The 17,187-nt window shown below is 33.7% G+C and overlaps 1 protein-coding gene across 1 annotated transcript in view; it reads left to right on the plus strand.

Moving 5' to 3' along the window:
* Positions 1-1,312: 1,312 nt before the first annotated feature.
* LOC150088935 (DNA-binding protein P3A2-like) overlaps positions 1,313-17,187 on the plus strand; it is a 42,411-nt gene continuing 26,536 nt past the window's right edge. The window contains exons 1-3 of the mRNA XM_090370363.1: positions 1,313-1,484; positions 5,778-5,892; positions 7,767-7,893. Coding sequence (XP_090226489.1) covers positions 1,313-1,484; positions 5,778-5,892; positions 7,767-7,893 — 414 coding nt within the window. The remainder of the gene's footprint in view (positions 1,485-5,777; positions 5,893-7,766; positions 7,894-17,187) is intronic.

The raw sequence follows: 17,187 nt of genomic DNA on the forward strand, positions 1-17,187 counted from the left end.
AAATTCCAGCTGTTTCTTAACCTTTTCACAGGCACTTATGTAGATCTATGTATTTTTGTGTTGTCTCTGTGAAGTACATACATAGATCTATACATACAAATGATACATACATACAAGATCAATACATCCAAATGAGTGATGGGTGGTTTCACCACCCATCACTCATTTGGAGAGGTTTGAATTCATTTCTTATCACAGACTGGAGGTATTTCTAAAGGCTTCTTCAGTTGGGACTGGTTAGTCGATCTTAGATGTAGAAAGTAGGGGTCCCTCCATGAATTATTCCACACTATTCAGCCTCTGAACATGAATGTGTAAAGATATAATACAATGGTGCAATGTGGTCCAAGTTACTGATGCACCTGAAACCCGTAAATCTACATTTTTCAAGGTAATTTCAAATAACGTATCCATGTATGTAAGAATTGTCTCAAAGTTTTCCTGGTATGGGGTTGCCATCTCTTATCTGTGTTTCCAACTAATAGTAAATACAGTTTTAATATATGGCAGTAAATAAACAGCTTTCAAAATTGGAGGAAGGCATTAAAACTGTCAGTCATCGTTATCAGATTTTGGCTTACAAAAGCCAAACTGAAGTAATTCTCAGGAATTCAGATCCAAAATTTTATCAAATTGAATTGCATAATACATAAATAGATGTTATGGAGCATTGATAAAAAAAAAAAGACGAGCTCATTTTTTTGCAATTTTTTAAAAATTCTGGGTTTGACAATAATTTTACTGTAATGCTGAGCAATCTACTCAAAATGAGATAAAATTAATATTTAAAAGCATTTAATTTTTCCAAAATTTCAAAATGTCTTGAAGAAACTCACTTCACAGAGCATGCCCCCATCGGAAATTGACTCCAGAAAATCAGTCCATATCATCTGAGGTGAATGAATCACCTCAGATGATATCAGTAATCCTTCTTCTCCAGGAAGTACTACATTTGATGATAATGACCTTCTTGCGTCAGGAGTTCCTGATGATGTTACACACACACACACAGGCTATTATTACCCTAAAAACTGGTTCAGTAAGGCCATTGCAGTTGATCGTCAAGGTACCTCTAAACAAACAACCAATCAGCCCATGAACACACACTCGCACAGATAATATAATATAATATGAAACAGTACAATGTGATCAAAGTAGTTGATGTTCCAAGAATTCCTAAATTTAAGCAGGCACAATGTCATTAATTAATCTAAATTTACTGTAATTCTTAGATCTATCCTATTAACATTTAATGACACTTTTATCTTTCAAAATCTAAATTTTTTTTACAAATTCTGTTTGCAGAAGTGGTATGTGTTCTGCGTTAGAGTTGCACTCAGACGTAAACTCAACCGTCAATCACCACATCATCACCTCAGATGATATCAGTAATCCTTCTTCTCCAGGAAGTACTACATTTGATGATAATGACCTTCTTGCGTCAGGAGTTCCTGATGATGTTACTGCACAGCTTGCTGCTGCTGGTAAGTATCTTTCTGGTTAAACAGTATTTTTTTTTTTTTTTAAATTTTATTATTTTGGAGTGAAAAAAAAGAAGTTGCATACATTTACTAAATCTAGTTTAAAAACTATGTAATCTTTAAAGCAGACATTTCCATGTTTTGATATAGTGAACAGTGGGTTATTTTCTAAAACATGACAAATACCACAATATTTTTGCAAAGATAGATAAGGAATTTACTTTTGAAATAACTAATCTTACACTTAGGAAATAAAAACCATAAAGTAACCTCCACACTTTGATGAGCTGAATTAAAAATGATAGAGAAAGAAAAAGATTTCAGAATTATGGTAATAGCAGATGTGAAGCCCTAAACTGGTGACAAGAAAGGCTCATGGTGTCCTGTTTCAAACATTTGTCTGTAGAGTCCTACTGTGTAAGGCAAGTGAGACCATACTGAGAACACTATATCTAAATAGGGAGACTGTACTCAGAGAAAGACGTTGAGCTTCATATAATCTTTTGTCTGGAGTTATTAGATTTTCCAATTTTCTATATATTCTGTGTTAGAGTGGTTCAGTGTAAGAATTAGACTACTAAGCCTGTTTTGCATAGTGTAGGATACATACAGAGCTTGTAGGTACATATTCTCACTATGTTTATTTACTTTATATTATTTATTTGTGTATTTCGACGGTGTGCTATGACCACATAGCACATTGTCCATAAAAAATAAATACATATAGCGAGAATATATACACATATAAATATACATACACATAGTGTGTTTCAGTTAAAAGGCACTGGGTTCTGTCTCATTTGTATTTAGGTTTAGGCAGTTTTTGTTTGGACCTTTTTTGTTGTATTTGGGGTGAAATTTTGTATTTGATCTTAACATTGGATTATGTGTTATGTTTAGATTTTATAATTTATAAATTTAAAATTTGTCTAATCAGCTGCTTGTTTTTCAATGGAAAAGTTGTTTCCCCTTCATGGGTTTAGTTTAAAAGCATCAATGATGTACTGCTGTAATGAACATAAACTGATTTTATCTAAAGAAAACAAAATAATAATACTCGTAATACAGCGTTATTAGTGTGAGGAGTCGTAGTGCAACTGCAATCGTACAACTAGCTCAGCTAAATACACAAACTGAACAGCAAACATCCCATACAACGAAACCACTGTTTCTTTTATTTTCTTTTTTTATTAAAATAAATCAGATGGAGAAAATCTTTCCTATTGAGAAAAAAGAAGTTTATTAGGCTGATTTTAAATTTAGAAATTATAAAATCTAAACCATAATATTTAATCTAATTTTATTAAGTTTAAAAGTTTTAAATCTAAAAATAAGCAAGATAGACCTTGGTGCTTTTTAATTGAAACACCCTGTATATTTACCAAATACTAATAAAACAAACAAATTTCTTTAAAAAAATTGTAAAGTTACATAACAAAAATAATAAAAATTAAAATTTTTCATATCATATATATATATATATAGAGAGAGAGAGAGGCATCTCCATAGCCAGGTGGGCAGGAGCAGCAGTGCATAGCGCACACTTCTTGATTAGACTGGGGTTCAAGCCCGTGACCACCAAATATGGAGGATGCGGAAAGATCAGGGAATGACCACCGCATATCCCCGGAGCAATATAGCCTTAGTTGCTAATGCTCCTAAAAACCAAATAACAAACAACAACAAGATATCATATATAGTATTTTCTCTTTTGTCACTCTTTATGTCTTACCACTGCTTGGCGATGTTGACGTAGATCTATCCATTTTTTAAAGGTTAAAATTACACAGCCCAAATACTAACATTTTTTAAATTTGTTGACTAATTTGCTTTTAAAAAGAATTTTTGATTTCTTAATGGGTAACTGGGTAGATACCTAGAGTTACTAAGCCATAGTGACACACTGAACCAAAGATGGGTTTACTTTAATTTTTTCCAAAAACCAGAAATATAAAATAAATTTTTTAAATATCATTAAGAGTATCTTTAAACCTAATCTAATTTTGGATTTATCTTTGATTATTGGCAGCACATAATTAAATGAAATGTTTTGTATTTTTGTCAGTATATTTTTTCATTCACCTGTGCATTTAGTAACAGTTCACAGGATTTTTTTTTTTTTGTTACATACTTGTTTAATTTTTTCAGTGGTTGAATAATGAAAAAAATTTTTTTATTCAAATACTTAAATATCTTGTGGTTTCCTGACTTAATCTTCATGGCTCTCTGGGGGCTACAGTCCCCAGTTTGAGAGGCATTGCATATAAGGAAAGATTTTGAACTATTTGGGCTACAGAGCATGGTATTTAGGTATTCTCATTTAGTAAATAATACAGGGATTACCTTGATCTCTTTGTAGGAAGGCTTCTTATCCAACTCTCCTAGTCCATTACTTAAATTAATTAAGATACAATGAATTTAATAAACTACATTTTAATGTGTTCCGATACGACATCGACTTAATAACCCGGAATCACTGTCAAGGCCCCCAACCCAACTCCGAAACCATCAACCGTGATGCAACCATCAGTATAGGAAAACATTATGTCAAATTGCTTCATAGTAGAAAGAACAACTAAGTAAGAAATATGTGAAGACAGATTTCTTCCTCCTTAAGTTAGACGGAAACTTTTCAATACTTCGTGTTCACAGGACGGAATGAAACTAACAAATGCGTTGATGCATAAGTATTTTAAAAGAAATTTAGTCTTCATTACGCATGCATTTATAGGACCAATCATCCGATATTAAAAAGGGTCTACGAATATTAATTGAGTTTTTACGGAGTTTAATTTCAAGCATTTCAGCAATAAGTAATTTACTATAATTGTGCTGAATATTAATTATTTTGGTTTCATTAAAAAGAAAGGAATGTGCCTCATTCACAGTGTGGAATGCCAACTCTGAAGCGTTTGCTCTTGATGTACGTACAGTTGATAGTTTTGGAGTTGGGTTGGGGGCCTCGGCGGGTTATTAAGTCAGTGATTTCGGGTTATTACAACACTGACTTAATAGTCAGTGTCGTAGCTATTGTTATGGAACACATTAAAATGTAGTTTATTAAATTCATTGTATTTTAATTTCAGTCAAATGTTAAGAAGTAGCATATCCACGTTTATTTGTGATACATTTGTATAACTTTAAACTGTGTTTCTGTGCATATATGAGAGTGGTTTAAATATGAATGAGAATGTTTTTTTACTGACTTATTAAAGAAACATAAATACCTGAAGAAGTGGCTGTGTGAAGGGCTAACTATTAACTACAGCATGCATAGCAGGACTAATTTAACCAATATTCAGCATTACATCTGAATGGGAAGTGCTAAGTTCTGTCACATAGCACACTGTTTTAAAATTGCTGCCAGGTAAATGGGAAACTGGGGAAATTTTTTTTTTTTCAGAGTTAAGTCTCATTATGGCAACAAATGTTTTTCATAATCACAAATGTATAAGTGATACAGAGCTTTCATTGAAGGATGAAATGTGACAAATTAACAAGAGTATCATCATTAATTTTGTTATGGAGCAGAAGACAGTTAATGTAAATTACTGTTACAAGTTATTGAAGGATGGGGCTGGGCAGTATTGCCAGAACATGGCAAGCCTCACACAGCCACAGTGACAATAAATAACTGGAAGGATTTTCGTCTAGACCTGGCACCTTTGGATTATTATTTTTCTGGGCTATTAATAGCATTAGGCTGTAAAATATTTCACAATAACAAGAAGTTCACGTAGTTCCAGTTTTGACAACAACCACAAAGAGTTTTTTGAAAAAGACCTTCAAAAAGGTTGGGCTTCAAATCAACACTTCCAAATCAGCAAAGATGACTCTCAAAGAGAGACAGAAAAATAACATTGCTAGTTATTGACAGCACTCAAATTTTAAGCCAGAGTTTCACAAAGATTTAGGTGTTTCGTGGTATGAAAACTTAACCTTTAAGCAGTATTTCAAGGAGACAAGATCAACAATCCTAGCAGCTCTGTAGGCATTTTTACAGGAATTAACACACTTGCAGATTCAAATTCAATCTCTGTGTATTTGTAATTTGCCATCTACAGGCAGCCAAAGTGATACATTCTAATTACCAGTTTATGTCACAAAAAAAAAGTGCCAAAAATCTGGAGAACCGTTTGTTCTTTTAAATTTACATGATCTTTTCTGCTTTTATTTAAAGATAAGTGCAGAATGAAAACTTTATAATATAAAGTTGTTGTAATTTTTTGCTGCCATCTTTGACTATATGCAACTTTCTTCAATTTTTTAACTATAAAAGAATTCTGCTTTTAATAGGGCCGGTAGGTATGGCTGCAGCAGCAGCAATTGCCACAGCAAAGAAACGAAAAAGGCCTCATTCCTTTGAGACTAATCCTTCAATAAGGAAACGCCAGCAAACCAGGTTATTAAGGTAAGGCATTTTGCGATAAACATTTGTATATAATATTATATTTAAGAGGTAAATCCACACAAAAGAAAGATTGTTGTGTGTGTCATTATTTAAATTATTATGAAAACAGTCTCAACAGGAAAGTCATTCTTGCTTATAAAGTTTTGATGATGCACTGATGTAGACTTTGTAAAACAGGATATGGAATAATCAACTTGGATGAAATGAAAAGTACTTGAAAATTTGATAATGGCCATATCAAATAGGGTAGTGTATAGTTTGCAATACACACTACCCTATCAATTTATAATAGAATCTGGTATCCAATATCTGCACATCTCCCATCATAGGGAAATGAAATAGTGCATGATATGCTTGATTATAAGCACTGCAGTACCTTCTATAGAGTCATTAAAAGTGTATCATAAAAGAAGCAGGTGACTTATAGAGGCAGATCACTGATTCATGCAGTGGGAGTATTGTTATAGGCAATAGTGGAATTCATTCATGTATCAATGCAGTGTCTGGGATCTTCAGTCAGTGGCTGCTATAGGACAAATACAATAATATATATATATAAAAAAAAAAAAAAAACAATCCAGCCAGAAAGAACATACTCTGAAATTGGGATACAGATATCTTGCCATGTATGCAAAGATTGGAATGCAACATTGTAGACAGTTACCAAAACCTTCAACACCAGATGGTGCCAGCACAGAATGCAGTCAGCTCAGAATATATGGGTCCACAAGCCTCTCAAGTGTGAGCTGAATAGATGAATCTGTTTGCAGTGGTGTTGAAAATAGTCACTAGAGCACTGCAAACATTACATGGTGATATGAATTACAGTTCATGCTGTTTAGTAAGTGTTCAGGGAACCTTGCAAATCACTGGATCCTGAATGCATTCTGAATTTTGTGCAGGTCACTTGATGGTATTCTTGTATGGGAGAATTTCAGTGGTATGGCACAGATTTCATTATTCTGGGGAAGTGTGTCTGAATATCCTTGTAGATAAATTTCATCCCATAATGCTGAATTGTACCACCTGGCCAAAAATAGACTGTTCTGAAATAATAATGCTACAGCCAGAGTGCAAGAATGGTATGCAATTCAGTGATATGCAGCATCTGCAATGGTCCATACATCAACTAAATATAAATTTCTTTGAGAATCTTTCAGATCATGCCATTAGGAAGCTGGAGACACAAGGGGCATTTAAACAAAAATGAAAATAGAAAGCCCAAGAGTCCTGAAGTTGCAGGAACTCTTGTGAATGATTTATTTGGGACACATGATTGGTCTCTGAAGCTAAGAAGCAGTAGGCTTTTAACTTCTAAGTTGCTAACCCATCAAGTATAGTGACCTCTAGTTTGCTTATTTAATGGGTTTGTTTGTTTTTTGTTTCAGTGTCCCTTTGTGTCACCACAGTTTTCTAGCTCTTTATCCTTCTTCGATAAAGGTAAGCACTTTGAGAAAACATTTTGCAGAAACACCATGCTGCTGTAAGCATATTTATTTTTGTCTATGCAAGATTATTCTGTATGTCTAAATATATATTGTGTAACATGATATAACAAATAGAAATTAAATTTACGTTCAAATTTCCAATGTAGGGTTATGTACTTCTCATTTCATCAAAGTTTTTATTATATTTTTGAATTATCATATACCAATATTATCCTGCACACAAAAGTAAAGTGACAGTAGGCAGAGAAACTAATTTCTTTAAAACCTATCTAAATAGATGTCTTTTAATATGATTCATTAGAGAAAGATTTCATATGATTTTTTGGAAACATGTAATTATTGATACCATTTTACAAGTGAGTTAACTTAATAAATGTAAAGTTATAAATTGTTACATACTCTTTTTTGTGTTACCACTGTAATTAGGAAATTAAAGGCAACAATAGATGAATATACCACAAGGGTTGGACAGCAGGCTGTTGTGTTAGTAGTAACACCTGGTAAGCCACAAAACAACTTTAAAGTATTTGGAGCACATCCATTGGAAAATGTGGTAAGTGAATATTTTAGGAAATTCTATGTTTCACTGAACTTTAATATATCCTTATATATTAAAGCTGATATAATTGCTGTAGGAAATTTCTTTTTATCATTTTAATGTGCTGTTTAATAAATTAAAACAAATTTATATGACATATATACTCCTGCCTGCAAGTCTGCAATCACATGTCATTTTTCTTTATTTTCAAAGTTTTAATAAAATAGGACAAACTTGTTTACCAATTTTTATTGAAACATTTTCTGTTATATATAAAAATCAAAAAAACTTAAATAATATTTAAGAAATTTCTAGACTATTCGAGAATATTCCAAAAAGGCATAGAAGACTCCCGAATGTGGTAGAACATTGTCTAAGATTCCAGAACGTTGCATATGATTTCTAGAATATTTTAGAAAGTGGGAGTATTGTTTCAATATTATAGAAGATTGTAGATGATTCTAGAGTGTTTTTCAATAATATAAATTAAGAGGCAAGAGCTGTAATTTATAAAATGGAACGCTCGTCATTCAGAAAGAGTGTTTGGTGTTAGTTTTGTGTGTTTCATTATACACATGGCAAGAAATAAGGAACTGAGTGTTGAAAAGAGAAGTGCTATTATAATTCTGTTTAAAGAAAGTTATTCCAGTAGAAGTATTGGCAAAAAACTAGGCAGTTCTTTTAAAGGAAGTACAAACTACCATTTAATGTTCAAGGGGACTGGCAATTTAAAGGACAAACCACGATCAAGACGTAACAACGGAAGCACTGAGATAAGATAAGACCATAACACTGATTTATAAATGCAATCAGTGACTAACTGCATCAGAAATCCGAACTGAATTCAATAGAAACAAAGAAAAGAAATTTCCAAAGTTTTACAGTATCTACATCCACTGTAAAACTTTGTCTTAAACAAGTATGACTTCACGGTCATGTAGTGTTCTGAAAACCAGAAAATCAAGAGAAATGGTTGGCTTGGGCTAAGAGCCATCAACATTGAACAATTGAAGGGAGGAAATATGTTCTGTGGACAGATGAATTCAAATTTCAAATTTTTGGATCGAAGTGTAGAGTTTATGTAAAACGAAGAAAAAATGATGCTACATTGTTTAATGCCTATATTAAAGCATGGTAGTAGTTCCATCATGACCTGTGGTTGCTTCTGTTTTTCTGGAGTATATGACACGGTCAGAATTGAAGGAATTTTAAGAAAAGAAGGCTATAAAAACATTCTTGATCATAATGCAAGCAATATCCTCTGGACTTTGACTTTGTGGAAGAAATTTTATATTACAATGAGACAAAGAGCTGGAGCATAGCTCTAAGCTGTGCAGGGACTTTCTAGCAACTAACCAACGGACGGGGGTATTGCAAATTATGATGTGCTCAACCCAATCACCTGACTTAAACCCAGGAGATCTTTTATGGAATCATCAAGTCTGCCCATCTTCACAAAATTTATGGGAAACCTTGCAGATTGCTTGGAATATTATTAGTCAAGACACTATTATAAAATTAATCACCAGAATGGCATGCCTGTGTAAGGTTAGTTCCGGTCAACCCTTCCCCATCTCTTCCATAATGCAGTATGACTGAAGTTATGATGGACATCAAGGCAAGATCCAATCTTCCTTACATTTCGAGGGTACAACTCTAAAATGGTGTTCGCAGGCTGGCCACTAGTTAGCACACTGGACCAAAACTATTGGTAACTCTTTAGGGAATGCCCCCCCAATACTCACTACCAAGTAGTGAGTATTGGGGGGGGCATTGTTGTGGCCACGTTATGTCAAGGATCTGGGTATATTCTTACCATGTGTATGCCATATCCGAAAATTTCATTACTTCACACAGCTTGTTCCCCCCCCCCCCACTTTTTCTTACAATTGAATATACCATGAATTGTCAAACTAATAGAGTAAGCTTATCTGCGAAAAGATTTAAACCTCCCAAACACTTCCTAATTCATTTCACAAATATACATGGTCTCAATTATGATCTCAATGATGTCCATTTCCACTTGCAGTCTGCCAAACCCCATGTACTTTTTCTGACAGAATCTCAGTTATCTGTTGACTCAATTACTGCTCATCTCAGTTGCCCAAATTATTCGCCTCAAAGGTGGTATTTTTGCATATGTCCTTTCCGATATTCCCTGTCAGAGACTTGGTAATTTGGAATCTCATCTTTTCAATCTTCTCCGGCTTAAAATCTCTCTACCTCATTCTGTCAAATTCATCTGTTGTCTCTACCGTTCTCCCAACTCCACTAATCACTTGGAGCTCTTTGACTTCCTCTCTTTGCAACTTGACTTTCTCCAGTCCAACTTTCTTAACAGTGAGGTAATTTTCCTTGGTGATTTTAATGTTCACGACTCCAGTTGGCTTCCGTTTTCTAGTCACACCGACCCAGCTGGTCGAGATGCTGAGGCTTTTGCAATTACTAATGACTTTGCACAGATTGTTCATTTACCTCCAAGAATACCGGACAATCCTAGCGATACAGTCAACATGCTTCATCTTTTTCTCACAAACAACCCTTCTAAGTACACGGTCGAAGTGAGGTGGCCCTTTAGGCACCTCAGATCACAACTTGGTGATTGTCTCTTCTACAACGTAGCCTTTATTTCATGGCTATTCCCAACTTCGTGTTGTTTGGCATTACAAGAATGCAAAATGCGATGACTTGCGAGATTTCTTTTCTTCTTTTCCTTTGTCGGATTACTGTTTTAAAACTTTTGATGTCAACGTTTGTTCAGATCTTGTCAGTGATATTATTCTTGTAGGAATCGAATCCTTTATTCCACACTCCACTTTAAAATCTTGTCCTTTATCTAAACTTTGGTTTTCCAATAAATGTGCTAAGGCTGTTCAAGAAAAGAATGTTGCATATCATAATTTTCTTGTTTCCAATTCTTCAGTTTCATTTTCTGCCTACACCAAAGCTCGCAACAATTGTAAAGCAGTTATTAATCACTCCAAACTAGATTTGAACAGGCTAAGAGTAGAAAACTTGCTTCTTGCCCTAATGGTAGCCGAGTATTCTGGTCTTTGCCAAACTGGTCTATTGGCTGCAACTTTTGCCCATCTCTGCTCCCACCTCTGTCAAAACCAGATGGTTCTGTTGTCACTTCGGCCAAGGATAAAGCTGACCTGCTAGCATCCCATTTTTCTTCCAACTCATGTATTAATGATCTTGGTAAAACACCTCCCACCATTCCCAACATGCTCCATTCAATGCCTCATGTGGTCTTCCGTCAAAAGGATGTCAGAAGGATTTTGACAAATCTTGATGGTATTTCTCCACTTGTTCTCAAAACCTGTGCTCCTGAACTTACTCCTGTCCTTTGCTGCCTTTTTTCACTTTCTTATTCCAAGGGTGTTTTTTCCTTCTGCTTGGAAATTTGCTCATATCCAGCCAGTTCCTAAAAAGGGTGACAAATCCCTCCCATCCAATTATCATCCAATTCCAATTACTTCTATTCTTTCTAAAGTAATGGAGAAATCAATTAACCATCAACTCTTAAACTACCTAGAAACCTTCAGTCTGATCAACAATTGCCAGTATGGATTCCGTCAGTGTCGATCCACTGGTGATATTCTGGCTTATGTTACCTATTTATGGACAAATTCAATGGAAAGGTTCAGTGAAACACAAGCTGTTGCTCTTGACCTCTCAAAGGCTTTCAATCCTGTTTGGCACAAAGGTCTTCTACACAAGCTTTCATCTTATGGTTTGCCAACTGTTTTTTGTTATTGGTTATCCAATTTTCTCTCTGACTGCTCACCGAGGGTGATAGTAGATGGCTATCTATCTTCTAACTTCTCCACTAATGCTGGTGTCCCCCATGGTTCAGTTCTTTTCCCCACTCTTTTCCTCTTGTATATCAATGACCTTCTTCCATTGACTGGAAATCCTATCCATAGTTTTGCCGATGATAGCACATTGCATTCCACTTTCCAGTTTGAGAAACCTCACCCTGTTCAATCAGCTTCAACTTCTCGAATATCCACTACCAATTCCTTAAATGCTGATCTCCAGGTAATTCTCCAGTGAGGCAAAGACAACTTAGTTGATTTCAATCCTTCTAAAACTCAGTCCTGTCTTATATCTTGCAAAAAGGATTCTTTTGCTCCTATGCTTATCTTTGGTGACACTCCGATTTCTAGGCAAGTTGATATATCTCTTTTGGGGATTACCCTGACTTTTAATCTCTCTTGGCACAAGCAGATTACAAATATTGCTGCACAAGCAGATTACAAATATTGCTTCCTCTGCATCTAAAAAACTTGGTTTTCTCTTTCGCATGTGTTACTTTTCTTCCAAACAGCTGTTCACTCTGTACAAATTGCAAATATGCCCTACCATGGAATATTGTTCACACATCTGGGGCGGTGCCCCCAAAAACTTCTCTCAGGCTTCTAGATTCCATTCAGAAGAGGGCAGTTAGGTTAATTAATGTCTCCTGTCTAATAGAGTCTCTCCAGTCTCTGTTTCATAGATGTACTGTTTCTGCTGCATGTCTTTTCTACAGGTACTTCCATGGGCACTGTTCTTCTGAATTGGCTTCTATAATTCCCACTCTCTCTCTTTCAAAACAGTCCGAACATGTGCCGCCACCATCCAACAATCATTTACTGTCCAACTTCAAACTCACAGAACCAAATTTTCATCTTCATCGTTTATTCATTCAACTGCCGTTTTCTGGAACAACCTTCCTTCATATGTCTTTCCTGAAAATTAGCCTACAGAAGTTCAAGTCCAACGTCAACAAATATCTTATTTCGTCTTCTCAACCTCCAATCCAAGCACGGTACTAAGTACTATAGGTTCTAATACCTCTCATGTTTGGGGTTTTCATGAAAAAAAAAAAAAAGCATTGATAAAATCTCATGGAGGATATTTCAATGCAGAATCATTATAGTTCTTAATATTAATCATTTTAATATTTTTTTGCGAAATTGTTTGTCAGTGGTTAATAAAAATTCTTAAAATAGTGTGTAGTGTATTGTTTTTTTGTTTTTTTTTATATTAAACCTTACATTGTTGTAGCTAATTTCAAAAAAATTAACAAAAACTGTTGTCATATGCTGTGGTTCAAAACTTTTAGGTGGGAGTGTATATGACATATATCAGGGATGGCCAACTCAATTTGTGATGCGATCTACTTTTTTTCTTCAAAATGTGCCGCGATCTACCATCTTAAGAATTTCATTGCACATCGTTAAAAAAATTATTCAGCACATATTGAAAAATGTTGTTTTTTAATTTCAAAATTAAATACAATTCAGAATTCTTATTTTAAATTCGCATGTATTTAAATTTTTATTTTTTTGATGTTTGTCTTTGTGTCATCTGCCAAGCTTTCAAAATCGGGGATATACTGTGATAAGACCAACCATAAAGAATCTTCTGTATGTAAGTCTGTAAGAGTAGAGCAATTCTTCCGTCTTTTTTTTTGTTTGTTTCAAATATGAAAAGGTCGATTCACATAGATATGTGAAACCAAAACAGGAATTTAAAAGTTCACTGCATTTTTTTACATTTGGGTACTTTTCTCTGCAAACATATTTCTAAGTCTTTTTCTGATGATCTGGCTTTTAGAAAGATATCATTTCAAAATGTAATAATTTCATTTTCAAGTAATATTTTCTCCATGTGAAAAATCTCAGTGATATTTTCTGCAATTTACATTAAATGGACATTAACCCGACATTAAATGGATAAGAAATATATTAAGCAATATCTTCAATTGTTTTAAAATCACTGAATCTGGTTTCAAAATCATCCACAACTTTCTCAATTTCAGAAACATATTTCTCATTGTTAAATCCAAAAACTGGATATTTTTGCAAATGATCTTGCATATTTGCAAAATGATCGAATTTTTTTTCTTTGAGATTCTTAGCCACTGCCAAAATTTGATATTTATATGCAGAAATACTATGAATCATGTCACCCACATTTTTATTTTTTCCTTGTAATTCCAAATTCAGATCACTTAATTTACTGGTAAAATCTGATAAAAAAAAAGCCAAATCACACAACCACTCCACATCTTGTAGCTGCTAATAATCATCTTTCTTGCAATCAACAAATTTTTTAATTTCATTCAGCAAATTTTGAAATCTCTGTAGAAACTGACTCCGACTCAGCCACCTCACATCTGCGTGTAATATCAGATCTGGTTCATTTTCATTAAGTTGCATTTTGAAAAGTCTCCTTTGGAGAGATTATCCTCTGATGGAATTCACGATTTCAAAAGCTGTGTCCATAACACTTTTAGTATTTAATCTTTTGCTGGCTAACACTTGTTGGTGGATGATATAGTGGTAACTCAAAAAATCTGGAATTCGTCATCCTTTTGGCACAATGCAACAAATCCATTAAGATGCCCCGTCATTGCTTTAGCTCCATCTGTTGTTATTGATACAAGCTTAAATAGTGATAATTTAATTTTTTCATTAAAATTTTTAAATGCGTTAAATATATCAAGACCTCTAGTTCTTTCTTTTAATGAAACCGTACCAACAGTTCTTCTTTAGTGGCAGAATCATCGAAAATCATAAGAATAAAAACGAGCGATTGAGCTGTATCACTGACGTCTGTAGATTCATCCAGTTGTCAAGAAAAGGACACACAATTAGCAATATAAGCATACGATTTGTTCGCTCACATTTTTACTAATTTTTTGGAAGCATCGCATCACAGTATTTCGAGATAATTGCAGATCTTGAAGAGCACTTTTAATTTCATTTTTGTTTTTAAAATGTTCAAAAAGAGAATGTTATTTTTAAAAATGCGTCTTTGATGAATTGACCATCAGAAAATGGTTTGCATTTTTTGCAAGAAGATGACTCACTTTAAATGATGCTATAGTTACTGCTTTAGATTGTAAATTAGGTGTCATGAAGAAATTTTGTTGTGCAAATAATCTGGATTTAAGTTCTTTTAATTTATTTTTTCTAAGGTCACACTTAGGCGGAAAATCCGATTGGTATTTACCATGGAGTTGCATTGAACTGCCGTTCTAAATTTCCTTTTTTGGATATAGTCACGGAAGCATTGCAGGTTGAACAACAAGATTTTTCTTTCATCATTACAAAAAAAGTATTCTAGTTCCCACTCTTGATGAAAATGATACGTTTTACTCTTTTTCATAGTATTCATTTTAAATCAAAGGGTATTAAATTAATGTATAAGTACTGCCCAGTTATTAATATTAAGTAAGCTAAATAAGAAATCAACACACACACTATGCTGTCCACAGCGTAACTGTGTGAATTTTCACTAGACAAACCTAGCGGCTGTGCGGCGACAAGAGTAGTCACCTGGTTCAACAGATTTGTAATAAGCGTATGCAGTGGGGTGCATAATAATAATAACAACATTTAGATTTTGACTAATCCATTTTTTATAGGTCCGGCTCCACGTGCCAAGGTTGTGCACCAGGAATCAGCTATCCAGGTGTTAGCTGCTCCCTGGTGGAAAATTGGCCTGACATAAACAACACACACACACAAACACGCACTAATATTATGTCAGGCCCATTTACAGAGACTCTGTATTCTACGGTGGCTCCTAGGCCACCATAGACAGGAGATGCATACAATCTATTTTTTATATATATTTAAAATTTGTCGTGATCGACCGAAATTAAAGCTGCGATCGACTTGTTGGCCACCTGACATATATAATATACTGTATATATCAGTGATCTCCAAACTTTTTTGGTCGCGCACCCTTATTTTACTTAAAAGGACTAGTGCACTTTCTGGAATAAAAAATTAAATATATAAGTTTGTTTTTTTAATTTATAAATCATTTACATGGTAGGCATTATATCTAAGATCACATATAATTTTAAAAGATCACAAATAAAACATACAAAACAAAATAAAGTGAAGTTCAAGTATATGCATGTATTCGAACGTGCATGATTGACGGCATGATCAAATTAAGCCGCATATTGAAGTATTAAAAATACATTTATTTATAATTTTTATTTTCAATTACATTTTGGAAAACTAAAGTTTTCATAATTAATAAATATTGATTTATTACGGATTATCTTGTGCACCCCTAGAACATCTCACTCACCCCTAGAACATCTCACTCACCCCTAGGGGTGCGTGCATCCAACTTTGGAGACCACTGGCATATATAACTGTTTAGGGACTCACCTATGTATGACATTTATAGGGTGATTTAGAATTTGCGATTGAGTGAAGGAACAACAATAAAGAAAATTGCTTTTATAAGCATGACTCTCAAAAAGGTTTATATTGAGGTATTGTTTTCTGAATTATTGTGTTCTCCCAGTTTTATTTTCTACTTTATTTGTTTATCTTATTTTCATAGCACATACACAGTTTTTAAAGTTCACATAAAAAAACATGGCTAAAGTGTACTGTTACAATGACATATAAGATATGAGATCAAAGCCAAAAATAAATAAATTAATGCTAAACATCTGTGTGCCTCTAGAAGTGATTTTTCTGACTTGTGACTTTTGTTTTACAAACTCGTGGCATTCTCAAAAAATGCTTAAGCCTATTGTTACATATGCCTGTGCATCTAATATTAGAGTTAGTCTTAGACACTCTGAATCCATTAGATGTAAATGAACTGTTTTTGTAATTACTTGTTCATTAATCTGAGATATATTCCTGCTGAAGATGAACATTTTGAGCTTTTGTGAATTGAATTTTTTTAAAAAAGAAATAAGTTAATGAAGAAATGTAAAAAATAAATGAATACAAAGTTGAGTGACATCTCATGTCACTTTTAGCCTTCTGTCAGGTCCACCCCTAAAGGTCACACTGACTGGCACATCTGAGCTTTCCATGATACCATGAAATGTTTGGAATAAAGGCAATCAATAATTTGAAATTGGGTGCTTCTCAGTGTATCCATTATCTTGAGAGTATGGTGGATATAAGAATGAATAATATATATATTTTTAATTAGTAATTTAATTATTTTTATAAATTACCATCAAACAGGATTAAAAGATCATGACAACAGCTAGTAGATATTTTCATAAGTATATGAATGCACACATGTGGAATATCTTTTAAGCATATATGGCAAAAATGTATTTTTAATAGTTTTAAAATAAAATTAATAAAAACTTTAAAAGTCTTATAATATGTTTTTCATTATATGCTTTGTTTTAAAAACAACTTTTTAAAAAATTTAAAGATGAGAACCAGATTTGCTCCTGCACTTTCCCACATTTAATTGAATTTTGACAAACAAGTGCATAATATGTGGGAATCAGATTAACAATAAATCTACAATTGA

The sequence above is a fragment of the Mastigoproctus giganteus genome, chromosome 3 (genome assembly GCF_048544385.1).
Source record: "Mastigoproctus giganteus isolate SK-2022 chromosome 3, ASM4854438v1, whole genome shotgun sequence".
NCBI lineage: Eukaryota > Metazoa > Arthropoda > Arachnida > Uropygi > Thelyphonidae > Mastigoproctus > Mastigoproctus giganteus.